The following is a 23,047-nucleotide window of genomic DNA, read 5'->3' as shown; positions in this document are numbered from 1 at the left end:
AAAAGGACGCGGGAGATTCGATTCAAGGCGCTTGGCTGGTCGCTGAGTCCTGGTGGCCTGCGCCAACGAGCGTTGCCCGGGCAGGTCTCGGTTCTGTGTCTCAGGTGAGGAGCTGTGGGGAGAGAGTCACGGGGCGCGCAAAGGATGAGGCCCCTAACGAAGTCTTCATTGTCGTTATAAATGAGACTTACAGCATTCTATTTTGTTTCTTCGGGAGTTAGTCTTTTCCGTAAAACAGTGGTCGGGAGGGTAAAGAGTAAAAAGGTCGGTCATTTACATTTTAGTGCTGTTGATAACCGCTCAGCGAACGTTTACTCAACATTTACTGGGCCATCGAGCTAGTTACGGGGGAGTGTCTGGAACCGGTAATACGAAGAGGAAAAGTACTACTCCAGCTTTTGAGGTGCTCAGAGATATGGTTTTAGCAGGCTGCTATGACGAGTAATACGTACGGAAAGGGAGTCTTTTCCAAACCTCTTTGACGACCTGGAGGGAAAAGTGCTTCGCTTAAGTGACCAGTGTGCTCAAACCAGAAACTGGCAATTTTCTAGACTCCTTCCTTATCTCCTATCCAGCCACTCATTACCAGCCTCTTAAATATCTCAAATCCTTAAAGTTCTCGCCACTTAAGTCATCAGCCTCCCAGCGAGTCTTCTTTCAATCATGTTACTTTCCAATCCAGTCTCCATATTGCCAGGCTATATGTAAATCAGATCTGATCAGGGCACCCCCCCCCCCCCCCTTAAAGCCTTTCCTTGCTTCCTATTTGCCCTCAGGTTTAAGTCTAAACTCCTTCACATGTTTTACAGGGCCCTTCTCACCTAGCCTTTGCCTACCTCTCTTTGTTTTTCACCACTCTAGGCTCCAGTCCTACGAAATGCCTTTTTTGAGTTCCTCAAATGCACATTCCCATCTCACCTGCAGACCTCTTCTAACCCCATCCCCAACGTAGCCAATTCTTACCTCTTCTTTAAGTCTCAGTTTATTAAGCCTTTTCAGTCAGGAAGGCTTTACTGCCCTGCAAGATTGGGTCACAAGATACCCAGTAGTTATTCCATAGATAGTTGTAAGTGCCTCCCTCTGCCAAGAATTGGTAGGCCCTGAGATTACAATGGTAAAGAAGTTAGATTCTTCACCTAATGGAACTTAAACCTTTTATGCAGGGAGTTAAGGATAACAGGGGAATCTGATGGAGTTAGGTTGGTCTGGGAAGGCCTCCCTGAGGTCTTAAAAAACAATTCAGCCAAGTAAATTTGAAAATGAATTAGCTTTATTAAATGATTCAGGCAGCATCTTATCTAGCAAGTAGAAGGGAGCTCTGAAGAGTTGTACAAAATGGAAGGTTTTTATAGGAAGGAGAGTGAGGCAAGAAAATTATTACAAAAAAAAAAAAAAAAAAAAGGATTGTTCCAGGCAAGGTCACTTTCCCTCAGGGGGGAGAGCGAGGAATCTTATACAGATTACCTTTGTAGGAGGGAGAGAGCCCGATGTCGGCACAGATCGGAAAATTCCTTACTGACTAGTTAAGACTACATTTCTGGGGAAGGTTGAAACTACAATTAGATTTAGATATTAAGCCCTGGTTTGGGGACTCTGCCTAAGTGACTCCATTTGGGATCTGTGATTTTCTTTTAACAGAGGAGTGGACAGTTTACAAGGCTTAAAAGGTGAGAATGATCCACCCACGCAATAGAGAAAAGGAAGAAAATTCCAGAGTGAATAGGTTGTGCAAAGGCCTAGAGGCAGGAAAGAGCTTGGCATTTGAGTGTTCAAGAACCTAAGAAAAGACCAGTGTTGCTGGAATATATTCAGAAAGAACAGGTGATGAGTCTGGAGAGATGGGCAGGGACCAGATCACGTGGTTAGGTTAATGCAGCAGCAGAAGCAGGTGATGGTGGTTTGGATTAAGTTGGTGGCAGAATATAAGGGAGGGAAAGTAGATGATGGTTTTTAGATATGGAAATAGATCCAAGGACACACTGATGGGTATAATGTGGGATTTGAGGGAAAAATAAATGAAAGATGACTCGTAGGTATTTGACCTGACTTAACTGGTTGGAGAGTAGTATCATTTGGTGAGATGAAGAAAATTGTAAGAAAAGAATGTGATGTCTGTCAGATCGGATGGCGGCCCCCAAATGTGGGGAGATAATCGCATAGAAGCCGGTGGTGCAGTGCAGGTGGCGAAAGGATTCATCCAAGGCAGAACAAAGGAGATAGAAGTTTATTGAATACACCACAAGGGAGCAGTGGGCAGGACAGCAAAGGAGAGACCATCTGCCTCAAGGCAGTGGGGGTTGGGGGGCCATTTTTAAAGGGAGAAGATGAGGAGGTGTGGCTTCGAATGGAATTGTCCCTTTTTTGGTAACTGGTCCATTGGTCTGTTAGGGCCTACGGATATTTTGAGGTGGGTCACCTGACGGGCCTGTCTGTATTCAGCCAGGTGGTCACTGTGCGCCTTTTTGCCTTGCTCCATTGCTCAAGACTGTTGTCTAAAAGCAGCTTCTACAAAGCAGTTTGAGAGGAAACTAAGAATTCAACTTTTTTACCTTTTTTACTTGAGATGTCTATGAAATATCAAAATAGTTGGCTCTCTGGTAAGCTGTTGAGATGTGGAAATCTGGATCTTGCAGATATTATATGTACCTTATAAATTTCTTGAACACTAGAGCCTGTGTTTTCTATCTGTAACTGTCCCCTTTCCCATCCCTAGAATAGTACTGCATGTATCATAAATTCATTAGACAGACTGTGTTGTCCTAAGATATTCTTGGATAGTGTTTTGAGTTTTTTGTTGTTGTTTTGGGTTTTTTCTTTTAAGTAGGCCCCATACCCAGTGTGGAACTTGAACTTGGGTGTCCTGAGATTAAGAGTTGCATGCTGGGGCGCCTGGGTGGCTCAGTCGGTTAAGCGTCCGACTTCGGCTCAGGTCACGATCTCACGGTCCGTGAGTTCGAGCCCCGTGTCGGGCTCTGGGCTGATGGCTCAGAGCCTGGAGCCTGCTTCCGATTCTGTGTCTCCCTCTCTCTCTGCCCCTCCCCTGTTCATGCTCTGTCTCTCTGTGTCTCAAAAATAAATAAACGTTAAAAAAAAAAAAAAAGAGTTGCATGCTTGGGGTGCCTGAGTGGCTCGTCGGTGAGCGTTGGCTCAGATCATAATCTCACAGTTGGTGAATTCGAGACCTGCATCGGGCTCGCTGCTGTCAGCACAGAGCCTGCTTCAGATCCTGTCTCCCTTGTTCTCTGTCCCTCCCCAACTCAAGCGTGCTATCAAAAATAAACATTAAAAAAAAAAAGTTGTATGCTCTATGGACTGAGCCAACCAGCCGCCCCTCTTGGGTAGTATTTTAAAAGTATTTTGGGGGCGCCTGGGTGGCTCAGTCAGTTGAGCGTCCGACTTCGGCTCAGGTCATGATCTCACGGTTTGTGGGTTCGAGCCCTGTGTCAGGCTCTGTGCTGACAGCCTCGGAGCCTGGAGCCTGCTTCTGATTCTGTGTCTCCCTCTCTCTTTGCCCCTCCCCTGCTCACACTCTGCCTGTCTCTCAAAAATAAATAAATGTTAAAAAAAAAATTAAAAGTATTTTTCACTGGGGCTCCTGAGTGGCCCAGTTAGGTAAGCAGCCAACCAGCCAACTCTTGATTTTGGCTCAGGTCCTGATCTCACAGTTCCTGAGCTCAAGCCCCATATCAGGCTCTATACTGATAGCACTGAACCTGCTTGGCATTCTCTCTTTCTCTTTCTCTCTCTCTCTCTCTCTCTCTCTCTCTCTCTCTCTCAAAATAAATAAATCAACTTAAAAAAATTAATAAAAGTATTTTTCACCAATACTTCTCCAAACAAAAGAGGTTTTCTTTCTTTGTTTTTTGTTTAATTTTCCGTCTCCTGCCTTCTCTTATCCCTTTCTAGAATTTTCATGTTACTGTCAGTAAATCATTTCTCAAGGATTTGTTATGACAACTTTTAGAAAAATTAGACAATGTGCCCTTGGGGGTGACCTTTAGATAGTTTTAAGTAAACAGCTCAAAATAGCCACCCTTCCATAGGTGAGGCCTCTTGGCCTATATAGTATGAAACAGGAAATCTGAGAGCAGCAAAGTGACAGGTTTTCTTGCAAAGCAAGAACAGTTTGGGGAGTATGGAAGCTGCCCCATGATGGGCCTCTTTGACATGAAGATTCTTTTGAGTTAAAAAACAATCAAAATCCAGCAGATTCAGGAAAAGCTTTGTACTTCCTCTACCCACTTCTCCTTAGTTCAGGATGACATATACAGTATACCTCATTTTGCTTGACTGTCTTTGGAATTTCCATGTCTGTGTGGATTCCTGTACGTATGCATGTATTAAATTTGATTTCTTGTTAACCAGTCTCATGTCAATTTGATTCTTAGTCTAGGTAAAAGGACCTTGAATGAGACAGGAATTTGTGTCCCCAGCAATATTAAACACTTAATTAAATTTTTCTCCAAGATCTAACGTTTAATAAGAATTACTGTAGGGGCACCTGGGTGACTCAGTCAGTTAAGCATCTGACTTCGGCTGAGGTCATGATCTTGAGGTTTGTGAGCATGAACCCTGCTTTGGGCTCTGCTCTCAGCGCAGAGCCCACTTCGGATCCTCTGTCTCCCTCTCTCTCTGCCCCTACCCTGCTTGTGTGCTCTTTCTCTCTCAAAAATACATAAACATGTTTAAAAAAATGATTCTGATTTTCTAGGTTAGCCCAGAGGAGAAAAAAAGTATGTTAGTGTGTGTGTGTATGTAGGGGCTAGGGGCATGGTTTTTCATATTAAGCTGCTTTCTAGGAAATTGATAGTGAAGGAGGTAAGCTGAAGGGTCCCCAGATAATAAATTAGAGCAAAGATTTACAAAGTAATATGAAAGATACTGTAATGCTCTCAGGCTTTACGATTTAACTATAACCATGTTAATCACAAGTGTTGTTCACTATCCGATGGCCTCAGTGGCTAGCCAGTGATTTTCAAGCCTAGGCAGCATAAACATTATCTGAGAACTTGTGAGACATACAAATTCTCTGGTCCTCCTCCCAGATTTACTGAGTCAAACTCAAATTGGGTCCCAGAAGTCCATTTTATTAGGCCTTCTAGGTGATTTTGAGGCACACTAAAGTTTGAGAACCACTTGGCTAGTATGAAAATGGATGGTAATCAATGATTTATGTATCTGGGCCCATTGTCAAAACCATCTCTCGTGTGAAAAAGATTCATCAGCTGTATTAGCCTGATTCCATTAAAATATTTGATTCACGTAATGCCCCCTCTTCAAGCAACTTTCTCTTTATAATTTGGCTTGACCTACAGTTATACCCAAAAGAAAATATGGGCTTAAGATGTGTCCCCTGTGATTATAATTTTTCATGGCAAATTAGTAAAGCACGTTTGGATATGGTTTATATTCTCATATAGCTTGACTAGAAAGAAAGAAAGCAGGTATTCCAGAGCATTTTTATAAAGTTTCTTTATTTATTTTGAGAGAGAGAGAGCGCAAGCACACATGCACACGCAAGGGGGAGGGGCAGAGAGAGGGAGAGAGAGGGGATCCAAGCAGGCTCTGAATTGCCAGCACGGGAGCCCAACTCAGGGCTCAAGGCAACGAACCACAAGATCATGACCTGAGCTGAAACCGGGAGTCGGATTCTCAATAGATGAACCACCCAGGCACCCCTCCTTGTTTCTACTTTTATGTATGAGAGATTGAGAGGACCCAAGATTTGCTTTATATGTTATTGCTGAGTTCCCTACCTAGTGTTTTTTTATATTTATTGGGTTTTATATTTATTGGTTTTTAAAAGTATAAATGTAATGCATTTTCAAAATACCTTTTCTTTTTTTTTTTTTTAAGTTTATTTTCAGAGAGAGAGCATGCAAGTGCACATGAGTGGCAGAGGGGCAAGTGAGAATCCCAAGCAGGTTCTACACTGTTACTGTGGACCCAGTGTGGGGCTTGATCCCACTAACCATGTCATGACCTGAGCCAAAATCAAGAGTCGGCCACTTTACTGATTGATGCACCCAGGTGCCCCCAAAATACTTTTCAAACAAAGATTATGTGTTTGCTTATTTTCCTGTCTCCCCACTCCAAGCTAAGACTAGAAAAGTCTCCTCATTATATTTTCTCATAGCATTATGTCCTTTTTTTTTTTTTTTTTTTTTTTTAAGAGAGGGAGCATGTGAGCAGGGGAGAGAGAGAGAGAGAGTGAGAAAATCCCAAGCAGGCTTCATGTTCAGTGAGGAGGACAATGCAGGGCTTGAACCTACAACCCTGGGATAATGACTTGAGCCGACATCAAGAGTCAGATGCTTAACGAAGTGACCCAGGAGCCCCTAGTTTTTTTTTATAGAGTTTACTATGTTAAAATTCAGTTAAGTTTTTTATGTGATTATTGTCTGTTTTGCCCATCACTTATATTATCCCCAGTACCTGGTATTTAGCAGCTGCACAATAAAAAATTGACAAGTTGTATTGGAATATGGTTTTCTGGCTGTTCTGGAGCTGAAAGAACTGTAACGCTATATCACCATCCTTATCAAAAGCAAGAGGTACTAAATATGAAATTGTTCCCAAGTCTATCATAAGGTTTCATAACTTTAGTATATATTTATTCCTGATGCTTCATTCAGTTCTCCGTCAAACATGAATTTACCACAATACAAGCCAAACAGTAGAGAGATAAAACCAACTAGATAATAAGTGTCCTGAAGGAAATACTATAAAAACAGCAAAAGGAATAACTAACAGTGACTGCCTGAAAGGATCTTAATGCATTTTTGTCCACCAGACAATTAATGAGAAGCCTTCTTTCCATTTCTGAAGTTTACCAGGTGAAACATAAATAGTAAAAATAGTTTAATGACCTTTTTCATTTTGCCAGTAATTTGTAAATACTGTAGTTTTTTAGACATACTTATTTGATCCACTAGAGGGCAATAAACCCTTACATAAATATAATTTAATCAATTTTACTTTTAAAATCTAGCAATTAGTGCTTGCACAGTGAATTTAGAAATAACCCAAATATTTCTGCTTGTGTTTCTCATTTGTTGGTGAGCTGTCTGCCCAATTAGACAGTAAACATCTTTTCATTGTTTTCCCTATAACAGCACAGCGTCCTAGTTAGTTATCTTTTAAGGTTTATTCTATTTCCTAAGGTTTGAATTTGATAACAGTTTGTCTAAGAATATAATCTGATGAATGCCCATATAGTTGTGGTACAATATTTTGTTTTATTTTTTTGTGAGAGAAAGAATCTTTTTCTTTTTTTTTTTTTTTTTAAGTTTATTTATTTTGAGAAAGAGCAAGCATGAGCAGGGGAGGGGCAGAGAAAGAGGTAGACAAAATCCCAAGCAGGCCCTGCACTATCAGCACTGAGTCCAATGTGGGGCTTGAACTCATGAATCATGAGGTCATGACCTGAGCTGAAGTTGGACACTTCACCCACTGACCCACCCAGTGAACCCAGAGAATCTTTTTTTATGTCTAGAATTTTTTTGAGAGAGAGCGTGAGCGAGGGAGGGGCAAAGGAAGAGGGAGAGAATCTTAATCAAGCCCCACACCCATTGCAGAGCTCGATCTTACCATGAGGTAGTGACCTGAACCAAAATCGAGTCAGACCCTTAATTGACTGAGCCACCTAATGCCCCTAAAATTCTGTTTTAGAGCCCTAAAGAAGATAGTCTCTGCTCATAACTTGACCACAATTAAGGGGAACAATGGAAATGAGGATATAATGTGGATGATTAAAATAAGTTTTAAATAAGATATTATATGTGAAACTATTCTGTGTACTCTCTATATAAATATAAGATTATTTTGTGATTTGGTAAAATTGTGTATTTAGTGGTATATGGCAAAACTGGCGTAGGTAAAGGAAAGCTAAACATCAAGAAGAAAGTTAACAGCTGAAGTTCAGATTGACAGTTTTTGAGCTTGGCCCTGGGGGTATAATGAGATGGTCCCTCTAAGATCTTACACTGGTTTCCAGCAAAAAACATTAAACAGGTAAGTTTACTATGATGTGGAAAAAAGTAGGGTCCTTAACCTGAGAAGCTTCCTGGAGATGAAAGCCCCTGAGAAGACTCTTAAAGAAGAATAAGCATTAGCCAGGAAAATGAAAGAACGTTTTAGAGGGAAGAATGAAAAGAAGCAAAGGCAGAGAAATGTAAAACATATTGTAATAGGGAAATGTTGGAGGGTTGAGAAGAGAACAAGGGATGTGTTCTCTTTAGCATAGATTACTGACACATAAATAACGAGAGAGAATCAAGAGAAAAGGTATTTGGGAGAATAAAACCAAATGGAAATGATTAGAGTAGACAAAGAAAACAGACGGTAGGACTATAGAAGTACAGTAGTATAAGATGCATAAAAAAAAGAAAAGCCATCATCTTTTTGTTAAAAGAGGAAGCCTTTTGTATTTTTTAAGTTTATTTATTTGGAGGGTAGTGGGGCAGAGAGATAATCCCAAGCAGGCTCCATGCTGTCAGCACAGAGCCTGACATGGGGCTTTATCCCACCAAACCAAGAGATAATGACCTGAGCTGAAATCAATAGTCAGAAGCTTAACCGGCTCAGACACCTAGGTGCCCCAGAGGAAGGCTTTTTAAATGGAGCTTTAAATGAAAAAGGAAATTCTGTTATATTGCATATACCTACTATCATGAAATTTTTTCTTAAATTGCAAAATTCTGCTGATAGTTTTCTATTCAGTGAATATTGAGAGTATAATATATTCTGAGCACTGGAGATATATAGTAGAACACAAGTTAGACTACATCCCTTTCTTCAAGGAACTTTCAGACTAGTAGGGGTAGAACAAACAAAAATAAGTAAGATAATATATGCATTTTCATGGTTGGATATATCACAAGCAACATTAGTTCTATGAAGGAATAAAATGGGTGATGTCATAGAAGCTAAGAGGAAAGCTGGTGAGTCTACTTGAAATAATGTGGGGCTCTCTCAGGGGTAACATTAGAGTTACAGATTACTCTTCTCAGAAGCTTCCAGGAAGAGAAATTGTTTGGTGTGTTTGAGGAGCAGAAAAAAGGCTAGCATGGACTGAAGTGCAGAGATTAAGAGGGAGTGTGGTACAGGGTGAGGTCAAGGAGGTAAGGCTAAATGACCAAGAGCCTCATAGACCATTGTAAGGAACTGTGGCTTCAATCTAAATAGCATCATTTTAAGCAGGTAAGAGACAACATTTTTCAGGAGGGAGCTGTGCCTTTATCTCCCATAGCTCACAGATAGGTGTACCACCGTGTTACACTCTACCCCAAACTGGATTTTAGAGGAGATTTAGAGGGAAGATGCCTTTGCTGACTTATATTCTATCATTTGTTGTGTTGGAAAGGAACTTGAGGTTAAGAGCACTAATTCAGTATTCTGTGACCTTTCTGCCTTCCCCTCGTAGCCCATTCACCTACTCTACTTTGCCCTTAGAGATTGCCTTGTGACCTAAGAGGACGACCAAATCTGGGACTACATATCTGCTTATGATAAAACCTTACTGCTCACGTTATCCTAAGGGTCCCAAAACAAGGATTAACAACGAAGAATTAGGATTAGATTTTTTCTTTTTTCTATGCTCCCTTTAATAACATAGGTCAGTGATTTATATAAATCCCTTTATGTTTCATCTTTTTATTTTTAAGTAGGCTCCATGCCCGATATGGGGCTCAAACTCATGACCCTGAGATCAAGAGTTGCATGCTCTACTGACTGAGCCGCCAGGCGCCCCTTTATGTTTCATCTTTGCAGGTTTTCATCTTACTGCCTAGATGGCAAGATTTTATTTTCACAGAAATATTTGATTGATAGAATCAGTATCACTTTGTTTGAATTTGCTGATGCCAGTCACAGAAACAGTTCCACCCATTTTCAGAAATTGAAACCTTTTGCCATATGTTTACAAATGAAAATGTATTGATGCAGCTCTATCTTAAACATGCTTTGAATAAGCTAATCCGTTTAAAATTTTTTTTTTAAGTTTATTTATTTTGAGAGAGAATCCCAAGCAGGCTCTGTGCTGTCAGTGCGGAGCCCGACACAGGGCTTGATCCCACAAACCACGAGAGCATGACTTGAGCCAAAATCAAGAGGCAGTCGCTCAACCGGCTGAGCCACCCAGGGGCCCCAAGCTAATCAATTTTTAAATTTTTGATAAACCAACATTTGAATTTTTAAAAAGAGGAGACCATTGCTATTTTACTGTTCTGCTTCTCTGAGTGTTTTATACAAGGATCTTAAAGTACTTTGTACTCTCTTGACCATGTAACATTTTTATTTTTCTGTTTGCAGAATCAGAATTATCTTTTTTTTTTCATTAGGCTGTGTAAAATATATACACCGAAATCTAATAAGGCGATTTTTTTTCAGCCAAAAGAACCATTTACCAATTTAGATTCTTTAAAAGAATCATGTAAGTTTCTTTAAGTTCCTTCCTATTAATTGAAGAAACAAGCTCTTATAGCTCTTTTAAATATGTGAAAAGGTCTAAATGATATCTTTCCTGGTTACTGGGATGCAGCATTTATTAAAAAACAGAATATTTGTTTGAGCTACTTTGTTTTAAATCTTGTTTTCTTACTATTAATAGTTTTAATTAGGCAGAAAAATAAAATGAGTTTTCCAATACATTGGCACTTAACCACAAAAGCCATCTGTCTATTCGCTTTACAGTAGAGGCTAAGTTGTTTTCCTAAGAGATGAATTATGTACATACAGTTAAAGATTTGCCAATTATCCCATGGCTATTTTGTTTTGTAGGACACAGTAAGAACACATGAATGGAGGGAGAAGATTTCTTCTTGCCTCAGTTCTTGCTCTCCAGAATTCCAGTTTTATCTATCCATCATGTCAGAAGTGCTTCTCTCGACTAATCCTGGTCTCCAAAAGGTAAAAATAAAGCCTGTGGCAGCGCCCTGGGTGGTTCAGTCTGTTAAGCGTCGACTCTTGACTTTGGCTCAGGTAATGATCTCACGGTTCATGATTTCAACCCCTGTGTCAGGCTCTGCACTGATAGCACGGAGCTTGCTTAGGATCCTCTCTTTTGCCCCCACCTCTGTCCCTTCCCTTCTGCTCTCTCTCTCTGTCTCAAAATAAATAAATAAACTTAAAAAAAAAAAAAAAGTAAAGTCTGTAAGCATGAGAGGAAATACATGTGTACACTATAGATTTCCTACGACTCAAGGGCACGTAAGGTTTACATCCATCATACCAGAAACCATCCCAAAAGTGGAAAGGAAACTAACTGTGCTAGAGCATTTACAGAAAGGACTTGGTGAACCAGGACTATAGGTGAGAAGGGGACATGTGATCCGTTAGGGGAGCCAGAGCATTGGTCTTTAGGCTGGACAGAGAAGCAACAGTAGAGGGGGAGTTGCCAAGTTCAGATCTCTCTCAGGCCAGGTGGAGCAGTTAGTGTGTGTTTCTGTGTGTCTTTTCTGCCTTCAAAGCCCTGAACAAGATTCAAGCTACTCTTCCTTCCCCTCGGGCTTACTCTGAGGATGGTCTCTTGGAAGTTTTGGTTCCACGCAAACCAGGTGGTGCCTGATCACCTCCAGATCCTAGGCCCTACACATGGACCTGTACAAGAAGAGCCATGGGAGGAGAAGGCACCTCTGGGAGCAGCCCAGGAGGCACCAAGCATCCAACTCCAGTCTAAGGAGACCCAGTTCCAGTGTGAATCTCAGGAGACTCGGCCTTTCCCAATGAGTGAAGATGACACACAGTCCAGGGACAATGGATCACTGCCACAACCACTCATTACAAAGTAGAATCACAGGTGTTCTCAGAAAAACTCACCACTGGCACCTCTACTTTTGAAGCTACCTCTGAAGTTGAGAGCACTTTAGAGCAGCAACAGAGAAATCCCGAAGTGGAGAGAGCGAGGCGGTCCCCTGTCCAGGAGAAATGCTTCAGGCAGATGATTTTCACTTATAAGAAAACTCCCACAGGGAAGACTGTAAATGTAGTGAATGTGGTAAAGTCTTCATTTATCACTCACACCATATATCCATGAGACCATTCATTCTGGAGAAAAATGCTGTAAGTGTAGCAACTGTGGGAAAACCTTCAACCAGAAGTCAAACCTCATTCAACATCAGAGAATTCATACAAGAGGAAACCCTACAAATGTAATGAGTGTAGGAAGTCCTTCTGGTGGAGTGCTCATCTTCTTTGGCATCGGAGGTTTCATTCAGGGGAGATGTCCTATGAGTGTAATGAGTGTAGGAAGACCGTCAGTTAGAATTCATATCTAAGTCAGTATCTGAGACTTCACAGTGGAAAGAAACCTTTTTTATGTAAAAAATGTGGGAAAGCTTATAGGTGGAGTTCAGAGCTCCTTAATCGTCGGAGAATTCATTCCAGAGAAAAGCCTGCCCAATGTACTAAAGGTGAAAGTGCCTACAGACAGAATTGTACTTTTGTTTAATAAATTGTGGGACTATGGGGCGTCTGGGTGGCTCAGTGAGTTGAGTGTCTGATTCTTGATCTCGGCTTAGGTCACAATCTCACAGTTTGTGAGATCGAGCCCTGCATCAGGCTCTGAGCTGACAGCTGCCCCTCCCCAGCTCACTAGCTCTCATTCTCTCTCTCTCTCAAAATAAGTAAATAAACATTAAAAATAAGTTATAGGACTAGATTACATAAAAGTTAGTTATAATAAGTTCTTTTAAAAAAATTCACCGTACCAGGACATAAGATTTTCTTGGATTGGTTCTACTTTAGAGGAGAAAAATAACTTCTTGAGAGCACATCTCAATCCTGATGTAAATTTAGTCCCCTTCTGGGATATCCCTAGAAATAGGGTTTTTTTCTTTGTTTCCTTATTGTTTGTTTATTTTTGCATTATACCTAGATTATTTTTTTAAATAAATTCCTTGAGAACAGAGACTGTTAGAAATCTCTACCTTTCAGCAGCTTGAATGGTGCTTGACACATAATACTTTATTGTGGTCCTGTGATACAGGCCAATTATACCTGAGAGTCTAAGATTCTTTGATTTTTTAAAGTACAAGTAAGGGTTAGGGTTGGAGTTTTTTAAGAACACTTTCTTTTCTGCATAGAGGATATATAGTAAGTACTTAGTAGTATGGAAGAATAGTATGCCAGCAATATTCTTTTTTTTAATTTTTTTTTAATGATTATTTATTTTTGAGAGAGAGAGCGTGAGTAGGGGAGGGGCAGAGAGAGAGGGAGATATAGAATCCGAAGCAAGCTCCAGGCTCAGCAGTCAGCACAGAGCCGGACAGGGGCCCTGAATCATAAGATCATGACCTTAGCGGAAGTCCGATGCTCCTGCTCAATCGACTGAGCCCCCAAGCGCCACCCCCCCTCCGCCCCCAGCAATATTCTTAAATAGTCTGTCTAGTTAGCATTCAATGGGGAAGGATTAGCAGTTCCAACACCCATCTAGACTTTAAGGGATCTTTCCAGAAGATCCCCTTATCACTTGTTCTTTTATTGAGCCATTCTCTCAGGTATGCATTTATAAACTCAGAACAACCCCACTTGTGGTATTCATCATTAAATCCTCAGCATCCAGGCCAAGGTCTAGTTTATAACAAAAGCACAAAAACGTTTGTTGAATGAATGAATGACAATATGATAGTTTCTATAGGTACACTTTACGTATTGCAGTATGTTATGGTGATTAAAAAGCATAATTCTCTGGAGCCAAACTGCCTTTTCAGGAGCCAAACTCCCAACCCTGCCAGTTGAAACTGTAGCCTTGGGCAAGTCACTTGAATTATCTGGGCCTCAAAATGGGGAAGGTAATATCTGCCTCATTGGGTTGTTATAAAGGATATAATGAGTTAAGATACATGAAATGCTTATTAGGACATCGTGTGCTACATAATCAGTAGTCTATACATGTGAAATATTTTTAAAACTGGTATTGGGGTGTGTTTTTTTACCAAGTCATTTATTTTAAAGATAATCTGCCTCAGGGCACCTGGGTGGTTCAGTCAACTTTAGCTCAGGTCGTGATCTCACGGTTCACAAGTTTGAGCCCCATGGTGGGCTCTGTGCTAACAGCTTGGCCTGGAGCCTGCTTTCGGTTCTTTGTCTCCCTCTCTCTCTGCCCCTCCCCTGTTTGCACTCTTTCTCAAAAGTAAACAGTAAAAAAAAATTTTTTTTAAGATAATCTGCCTCAAAAATTTAGGTTGAACAGTAGTGCCATTGTTCCCTCTTGAGTCTGGTAATAATAATAGATAACATTAACAAACATTTACCATACGTGTAAGTACTTTGCTAGGAGCTTTGTAAGCATTATATTTTTTAATACACCAGCCCTATGAGGTGATGCTATTGTTAATGCCAGCCTTCAGAGGAGAAAAATTAAAGCTTAGAAAAGTTAAATAACTTGCTCCAAATAACACAGCTATCTAGTTAGTGGCAGAAACATATTCAAGCCTAAACAACATGACTACTGGCTACATTCCTAATTACCAAGTTACCTTCAAATTAGCAGTGGAATATGTATCCAGAATGACATCACTGACCCCCTTCCAGAGCTTAAGATGCCCTAGTAAGGGAGCTCTGACTGAACTGTTTAGGTACATAAAACCCACAGCAATTGGTCCTTGCATGTAGAACTATAGTCCACAGAAATATAACCTATTGTCTCTATATATTATATTGACATTATATAAAAAATACATCCCTGTGATTTCCAGTGTGTATCTTTTCTACTGTTACTTCTGTTTCCCTTTTTTCTTACTTGGAATCATTTGTAAGCCAACACAGGAAACAAATTCCTCACTCTCTTGGGGCACCTGGATGGCTGAGTTGGTTGAGCATCCAACTCTTGATTTTGGCTCAGGTCATGATCCCAGGGTCATGGGACCCTGCCCCGTGATTGGCTCCATGCTGAACATGGAGCCTGCTTAAGATTCTTTCTCTCCCTCTGCCCTGCTTCCACATTCAGAAAGAAAGAGAGAGAAAGGAAGAAGGGAGGGAGGGAGGGAGGGAGGGAGGGAGGAAGGAAGGAAGGAAGGAAGGAAGGAAGGAAGGAAGGAAGGAAGGAAGGAAGGAAGGATTTCTCTCATTTCCCCTCACTCTCATTTCCCCACGGTTACAGAAGAGCAAATTTATGACAGAAGAATTCTATACTCTAGACTTTACACATTTTAGAGACAATGAAGAGCAAAAGGTCTGCTCCCTAAGAATTTTATTGAACCTCAAATCTTTGGCAACAGCAAACAAAATAGGTGTTTGTGTCCTATGGAGTTAACTTTTTTCTTTTTTTAACCTCCAAAATTAGAGCAGTGATGATTTTCAAATTGCATTCTCCATGTAGGAGGTGCTTCTAGAGGGAAGTAGGAATTAGAGAAGCAGTAGTGGCCAGGGTTGACTAGTAGGTAGGCTCTAGGGCCCCCACTCTACTTTGCAAAATGCTGATGCATATTTTTCTAAGATTTGCTAATAGTTTTACATTAGACCCAAATGCATTATTAATACATAAGGGTAAGGTTAGATGAATGGATTGGCACAGAGCCATTTTCAGTGTGGCAAAAAGATAATAATTAGCACAGATCTAGTGATTATGAATCAGTAACTTGTAGAAAGGATTAACCTCTGTTCAAAATAGTCACCTTGTGAACTATGTATTTTAAGCTCCCCCTAGTGGCTATCTGGCAACCATCAATTATACAACCATCTCTAACATTATTTTCTGTTTGCATTTTACCACTCATTTTGAAGCCAGATCATTAGGGACACGAGACAAAAATAAAGTCCTAGGATTAACAATTACCATAAGATGTACTAAGGGGTTATTTTGCTAAACTTAAGAACCTGAAAGATGGCTATCACAGTTGTAAGACCTTGCAAACAACTAGAAAGGAGGGAAACACTAAGTAGAGTTGACAGTAATCATCACAGTATTTAATATAACTATGAGGAAGAAGCAGACCAATAGTTATTAATTTGGCAAGATCTGCACTAGATCCTTTCTTTACTTTCTTTTCTTTGATTTTGTCTCATTTTATTCTTCAACCCCATTTTTACAGATTAGAAAATCAAGGTTTTAAGGGAGTTAGTAACTATCCCAAGACCTGACTGCTAGTACATAATAGTAGAGTTACAGTTGACCATGGAATTAGGTACTTTGTGTATCAAGATTTTTTAAATATTTCAAGATTATTCATTATTCTCTTCACAGATACTGTTTTCTTAATAAAAGATAGACATTAAACATTAGGTATTCTGTTGGTGTGGTGTTCGCTTCATTAATGTTTACTTTGTCTCCCAATTCTAGACTATTTATTATATGCCTCGATTTGTTAATGGTAATTTACCCAATAAGAAAATCTCTCTGTTCCTCCCTTCCTCCTTTCCCTCTCACTCTCTCTCCCTCTTTTTCCACTTTCTCCTCTCACACAGTTTTTCTTCAGGTTTCTATCAATTTGGTGCTACTTAAATCGTAAAAGTAGTTGTTATGAATAGAGATTCAAAAGATGTTGGTTGAAATTGTTTAAGAAGGATATAAGTTATATAAGTACATTTGTACACACAATATTATTTTTAATCTTTTCCAGATTTGTTTCCTGTAATATAAAAAAAAATTAATGAACATCTCTATCCTTTTTTATTTCCTCCACTCTTTCAGGTCTAATTGTCCAAAATGTGGCTCCACTGGTAAAGCTGAAAATGCCAGTTACAGATATAAACTTTCCTTAAAAGTTGCAGAATCAAGCAAATTGTTTGGCATTACTGTATTTGGGAGCTGCTTAGATGCATTTTTTGGTCTTACAGCCACTGCTTTGCACAGGTAAGAATATTTAAAGCATTTTTTTTTTTTCCTAGCTACTCATTTAGTATACCAATAGAATTTGAAGATACATGTTTTTAAGATAGTATGCATTTAGTTAAAATATGATAGCTTGACCTCAGATCATGAGTTCCTTTAAAAGATAATCAAAGAAATAGAAAGGTATTTATTTTCTGATTACACATTGTGATGTTAAACTAGGCTCCTTTTAGTTAGACCAACTGAACTGTAGTTAAAATATTAATTTACAATAGTCCAATCCAGATTGGAGAAATACAGAATAAGAAAGTAAAATTGTTTCAAACCATTTCAAACTATTGAAGTGGCTAAAGTCCCTTGAGGTTGAAGAAGCTATTGAGGGAATATTTGCATATCAGAGGTAGAAATGTTGTCGTTCCTCTCACTTACCTTGTGTCTTCATCTGCATAGTTTGACCTAATAAGATGTCCTGAGACATATGAAAGATATATATAAGCAATTAAAACTTTTTCTTCCCTTCAGTCTTCCACCCTCCTCCCCCAATCCCCTGGCAGAAGAAATCTCTATTTCCTTATAGTTGAGAGCAAACTGCATTGCCAGGGAAGAGAAAAGAATTGCCTCTGCTTTGAGGACAAGGGCTAGAGATTCCATTACTACTCCTACAGCCACTTTTGGAATAAATACTGGGCCTGATTACTAGGAAGGCATCTACTTTATAATACACTTGATAGTTTTTGGCTTTCTAGGCTATGGGACACTAGAGAGGGAGCAAAATGCCTTATTTTTAAAGACACTTTTTTCCTACATGTAACTGAAAAGGTTATACTGCATTTTCAAACTAATTGTATTTTCTTTATGGCAAGTTAAAATTTCAAATTTTTTCTCTTCACGTTTTTAATTTTCTTTCCAATCAAGGTACATTCAGGACCATAATGAAATTTCAGAAACACTGGACAGTGATGCAATTCAGAACCTATTAACTAAAGCAGTTGAAATTTGCTTCATTGGACAAAGCTTTATTTTTGGAGTGACGGTAATTGAAACTAGCTTTCTTTTTAGTATTCCTTTAACATTTCCATTGTAATAAAATGATTTGACTTTTCTGAGTAGTTTTTAGGAGTCATAAATGTGAGAGTCTGTAACATTTTAAATATATAAAAAATAGGTTATACATGATCTGTTAAAACACCAATGTGACAACTCCCTCTTTCAAAAGTCAGAAGAGCCCAGTTCAAAGATTTCAGAGCTTTAAAAATCCAAATTTATTTTAGATGCAGAATACATAATTTTGTTTTGATATTCAGTGTTTATTTCATCTCCAAATTTTGTTTAAATTCTGTAGTAAAATTTGTATCAACTCTTTAGCTTTTTGATTCTATCAGCTGTAAAAGAAGGAGGGAACGAACATGGAAAGCAAAGCGTCTGAGTATTGGTTACTTTAAGGATAAGTGGGAAGAATGGCCTTAAAGAATTACAAAAGTGATGTAGAAGTTACAAGAATATACTGACTCTAAAGGAATAATCATTTTCTGTCTCCTCTATGCTAAAGGAAACAAATGGAAATTTTGCCCACACTGGATTCAGGGTTTCACAAGTGGGAATAGAGCATTCCATAGCTGAACAGTGAGAAAAACTCAAAGCAGTAAATTAGGAGCTACAGAGCTTTTTTTTCTGTTAAAGTCTTAGATGGTTCTTGTTCTTTTTCTTATTTTTTTTTATTAAAGTTTATTTATCTTGGTGGGGTTGGGGGCAGGGAGGAAGGGACATAAGTGAGGGAGGGGCAGAGAAAGAGAATCCCACGCAGGCTCTGCATTGTCAGTGCAGAGATGATGTGGGGCTCAAATTCACGAACTGTGAGATTGTTAACCAAAATGAAAAGTCAGGCTCTAAACCAACTGCACCACCAAGTGCCTCTCTTCTTCTTCCTTTTTTTTTTTTTTTTTTTCCTTCTTTATGTGTGGGAACACTTCCTTAAACATTCAAAGTTTATGGACACTAATGAGAAATATAATAGTAGGCACTATTTATTGAGCAACTACTATTTGCTAAGCACTATAGTTTTCCAAGTATTATTGATAATACAGTAGTCCTGCATATTTATCCTTAATTTATACATGAGAAAACTAAGATTCAGAGAAGTTAAATAATTTGTCCTAAGCCCCAACACTAGTAAATGTTAGAACCAGTCTCTTTACTGCAAGGTTTATTTCTATTACTTATGCTTCTCTACCTATAACACTACAGAAATTAAAACTATAGGAGTAGGAGATGTAATTGTGTCTGTTTTAATCTGTTAAGTCCCTGTTTCACCTTTGAGTCAAAGGAAAAAATGTGTATTCTCATTTAACTTCATTTACTTTGACAGAATTTTGGAAACCAATATGGACGAGGTTCAGATTCCAATAACTTCTTAAAGCAACATTCTGACCACAAGAGAGAAGTAAGAGCACTAATAGCTTGCCAGATTGTTCTACCAGACCCAGGTGTTGCAGGCTTCACTGTCATTGACTACTTCCATCAGCTTTTGCAGCTTTCTCATTTCAGGAAACTTCATGATGGCTCCCAGGCACCAAATAGCCACTTACTTGCTTCAGAACACACAAATAGTGATCTGAGCAGCATATGTGGCCCTGACAGCAGTTCTGGTTTCTTCAAGTCCCGTGGCAGAGATAGTTTTTCAAGATTCTGGCAGGCATCACTTGAACTCACTTACACACTTTCACACCTAACAGGTGATGATTTTTCAGCTTCAGAACAAAGCAAGGCCATTGGTACTCTTCACCAGAACAGAAAGTGCATCTCTTTTTCCGAGGCCACTGGTTCCCATAGCTGCCATGATGCCTTTCAGGGTTCTTGGAACCTTGTTTCATACATGGATAAAAAGAGTACAGCCCAGAAGTTGGATGAAGAACTTGTCTTGCAAGCTGATCAGCCCAGTGTAGTCCATAGCAGTCATGAAATCGGAATTGTTGACTCTAATTTTTTCCCTTTGAAAATGCGAGAGCTCCTGGAGTCAAATAATAAAAAATCCTTCCACAGCACAGTGGAAATTAAAAATCAATATTCCCAGCATGAGCTAACCTGTGACCAGTATCTTGATTTAGATAACCCCCCTAGCCTTCAGAAGAGATCTACATGTTTTACACCTTCATCACTCAGACTTGAAGAAATAGCTAGTGGTTCCCAGGACTGTGACACTGAGATTTGGGATGATCTGCCATTCTCTGAAAGCCTGAACGAGTTCCTGGCAGTTATCGAAAGTGAAATTGCTACAACTCAGACACATGCCAGTAATAGGAAATGTCATCTAGATAATATCGATAGATTACAGGCAGACCACGTCAGGTTATCTGTGGCTTCCCAGAGAACTACTGGAGCCTTGCATACACCACCTGTAGCTTTAAGATCATCACAAGCAACAGTCAAAGCAAGCTGTAGCAAAGATAACTTCTTTTCCAACTGTGAAGCAAATTCAAGTCCTTGTGTTCAAAAGGAGTCACAGTTAAATAACACAGCAGAGGTTGTCTCTATAAATAGTAATGGAAGTGATGTTTCTGAATATTTTCCATCAAATGCTTATCTCTCAGCTCTGTTTCCATCTTCAAAAAGTTTAGGAACAACAGTTACTCTGAAGTCTACCAGAATTCCACTACATAGGGCTGAAATTTCACTTAAGCTCACTACTTCAGAGAGTGACCATTCTTGTCTCAGTAGCAAATACTTCAATAGATGCGGAGAAAAATCACTTTCAGAAATGAGTGAAAAGTTGGTAGCTTTGGGTTCTAGGAGATATAATGATGTTTCTGACCTTTGTAACTTAGAAAATAAACAACATTGTAGATGGCCAAAGAACCAAGATGACAGTTTTACAATTTGCAGGAAACTTACATATCCTTCAGAAGCTCTTGGCTGTAGTCTGGATACAACTACAATTACACTGAAAGAAATGCCTTGTAGACATATCAATAATAACTTAACACAGAACTATTCTACTGGTCACGAAGGTAGCTACGATGCTTCTGCTGATCTCTTTGATGATAGTGCTAAAGAAATGGACATCACAACAGAAATTATGAAAAAGTCACAGCATATTTTGTTACAGTGGGGAAAATCTTTGGCAGAAAGTCATCATATAGAATCTGATTTTCTAATGAGAACACTCCCTGAGAATTCCAGCCAGTTTTCACAAAAATTGTCTTTGCAAAGTATGTCTGCCACTCTATGTCCAAGAACATGCTCTTCTCCACCTCATTGTCAGTCAGATTCAGAATATGATTTTGTAGATAGCCAAGACTTTGTTCCATGTTCACAGTCAACTCCAGTTGCAGGATTCCACCAAACAAGAATTCATGGGATGAAAGGAGCTTTCAAAAACTTACCTGACCTTTATTTGGATCTTGATGGTAACTATAAAAAAAGAAAGATTTCCTCTGAAAATGATGCACAGCAAGCCACCCCTAGCTGTCCAAACAATGTAAGGACACCGAGCCAGAAATCCAGAAGCGCTGTTCTATCTGGTATTCCACAACCAGAGGTTTTCAACAATAGTCCTTTTGCTGAGTGTCTTGAAACTGAAGATGAATGGGTCCCTCCTACCACTAAAAAAGTATTTCCTTCAGAAATGCTTGGATTCCAAGCCTTGAGTCTAAGGAAATGCTCTGCTGCCTGTGATTCTCCTGATCAAAAAGAACCACCGAGAAAAAAACTGAAATGTGTCAAACGAAGAATTGAAAAATGTTTGATTAAAAAGGAGTTAAAGAACATGTTTACAGCAGGAGTAACAAAACAGAAAACTCTTAACACAAGTTCAGACTGGTTTTGCAAAGAGTCCGTTTTGGGACTTGATTCTTGTTCAGAAGTCAAATGTTGCCTTCCGTTTTCAAAAAATTGGCCACCTTCTGTGCCTGAGACTAAAAGCAGTTGGTCTCCTGAATTATTTTCATAAGTCACCTGAACCTAATTGCTAAACTTTTAAAAGTAAATCTGTTTGGAAACTTGGCTCCCGTGGTATGGAAGGCAATCTTGCCATTTTGAGAACTTGAACAGAGGCAAATAGTAAATAGGTATCGTCGTGCTTTTTAAAACATAAACCCTTTGTTTGGGTACGTGGGTGTTGCAGTCGGTTAAATGTCTGACTCTCTTGATTTCGACCAGGGTCATGGTCTCATGTTTTGTGAGTTCCAGCCCCACACTGGGCTCTTTGCTGAGGGTGCAGAGCCTGCTTGGGATTCTCTGTCTCCCTCTCTCCCTGCCCCTCCTGTGCACACGTGTGCTCTCTTTGTCAAAAATAAATAAACTTAAAAAAATAAAAATAAAAAATAAAGCCATTGTTTTTTCCAGCATACATTTGTTCAAACACTTTGGCACTTTATCTTATATTGTTGATTGTCCTTTAGTAACACTGTTAATTTTGCTTATTAAAAGTATTTGTTAAAATCACATGTATATTTAGAAATAAAGCTTTTGCAAACCAAAACTTAAAGTCTTAATTGGTCTGTTCATCTCAGAAAATGCCTGCTATATGTTAGGGCCAACTACTGTGCTGAGTTAGTGATACAAAGCTACCAGATCAGTAATCTCAAAAGATTTTAGTCTGCTGGATAAGACAGACATATAACACAATTTCAGGGCAATGCAGTAAATGCAGTGATAGAGGTTTTTAATGGGTACTAAAAACATTTATGTTGCTATGGGAGTGTGGTACAGAATTAATTTAACCCAGCAACATTTATGGGCTGGGGATAAGAAAGGTCAATAAAAACCTACTATTTACAGTTAAATGTGAAACTGTCATTATTTTATTTAGTAACTATTTATTGAATGGTCACTACATATCAGGCACTGGGCTAGGTGCTAGGAACTCAAAAATGAAAGTCAAGCCTGTTCCCTCAAGAAACTCAAGGTCTAGTAAAATAAACAATTAGTAAGCATCTGGTAAGTCCTATGATAGGAGATAAGCTTGAAAAGCTTAGAGGAGCAAAAATGAGTAGTTTCTAGACTATCCTTAGCAGCACCTCAGCTGCACCCTGTGAAATCTTTTACATATGTCCGGTCAGCTTCCTTTGCTGTTTGTCACAGTGGCCATTCCAAATCTTCACTCTTAATACCTCCAACCCACACTACTCTCCTCACCTCATACATCATGGGGAAGATTGAGCTCATTTGGTATTCCCTCAACTTCCCACACCCATAGCTACCCACCTGTCCGTATCTGTACTCTTCCACAGCTTCTTTAATCTCAGAAAATGATAACACACCTTCCGTTTAGTGCTCATC

The 23,047-nt window shown here is 39.3% G+C and overlaps 1 protein-coding gene across 2 annotated transcripts; it reads left to right on the top strand.

The window, feature by feature from the left end:
- Positions 1 to 11: 11 nt before the first annotated feature.
- On the top strand, positions 12 to 21,962 carry DDIAS (DNA damage induced apoptosis suppressor). Of its 2 annotated transcripts, none has more exons than XM_007078966.3 (5): positions 12 to 104; positions 10,780 to 10,908; positions 16,631 to 16,792; positions 17,687 to 17,804; positions 19,137 to 21,962. In XM_007078966.3, exons 2-5 carry the CDS (start codon positions 10,796 to 10,798, stop codon positions 21,714 to 21,716), a joined length of 2,973 nt encoding a protein of 990 aa, XP_007079028.2. In that variant the 5' UTR covers positions 12 to 104; positions 10,780 to 10,795; the 3' UTR covers positions 21,717 to 21,962. The 2 variants fall into 2 exon arrangements, with proteins under 2 accessions (XP_007079028.2, XP_042814174.1); XM_042958240.1 differs by lacking the exon at positions 12 to 104 and adding an exon at positions 8,962 to 9,201.
- Positions 21,963 to 23,047: the final 1,085 nt, after the last annotated feature.

The sequence above is a fragment of the Panthera tigris genome, chromosome D1 (genome assembly GCF_018350195.1).
Source record: "Panthera tigris isolate Pti1 chromosome D1, P.tigris_Pti1_mat1.1, whole genome shotgun sequence".
In the NCBI taxonomy this organism is placed as follows: domain Eukaryota; kingdom Metazoa; phylum Chordata; class Mammalia; order Carnivora; family Felidae; genus Panthera; species Panthera tigris.
The sequence above is the reverse complement of the archived record's forward strand: the minus strand, read 5'-3'. Positions and strand labels throughout refer to the sequence as shown.

What these genes read in the sequence shown, in the direction of transcription:
- DDIAS (XM_007078966.3), top strand. Translation starts at nt 10,796, where the DNA reads ATGAATGGAGGGAGAAGATTTCTTCTTGCCTCAGTTCTTGCTCTCCAG. An exon ending in CTAATCCTGGTCTCCAAAAG is followed by an intron (nt 10,909 to 16,630) that starts GTAAAAATAAAG and finishes CCACTCTTTCAG; the next exon opens with GTCTAATTGTCCAAAATGTG. An exon ending in ACAGCCACTGCTTTGCACAG is followed by an intron (nt 16,793 to 17,686) that starts GTAAGAATATTT and finishes TTTCCAATCAAG; the next exon opens with GTACATTCAGGACCATAATG.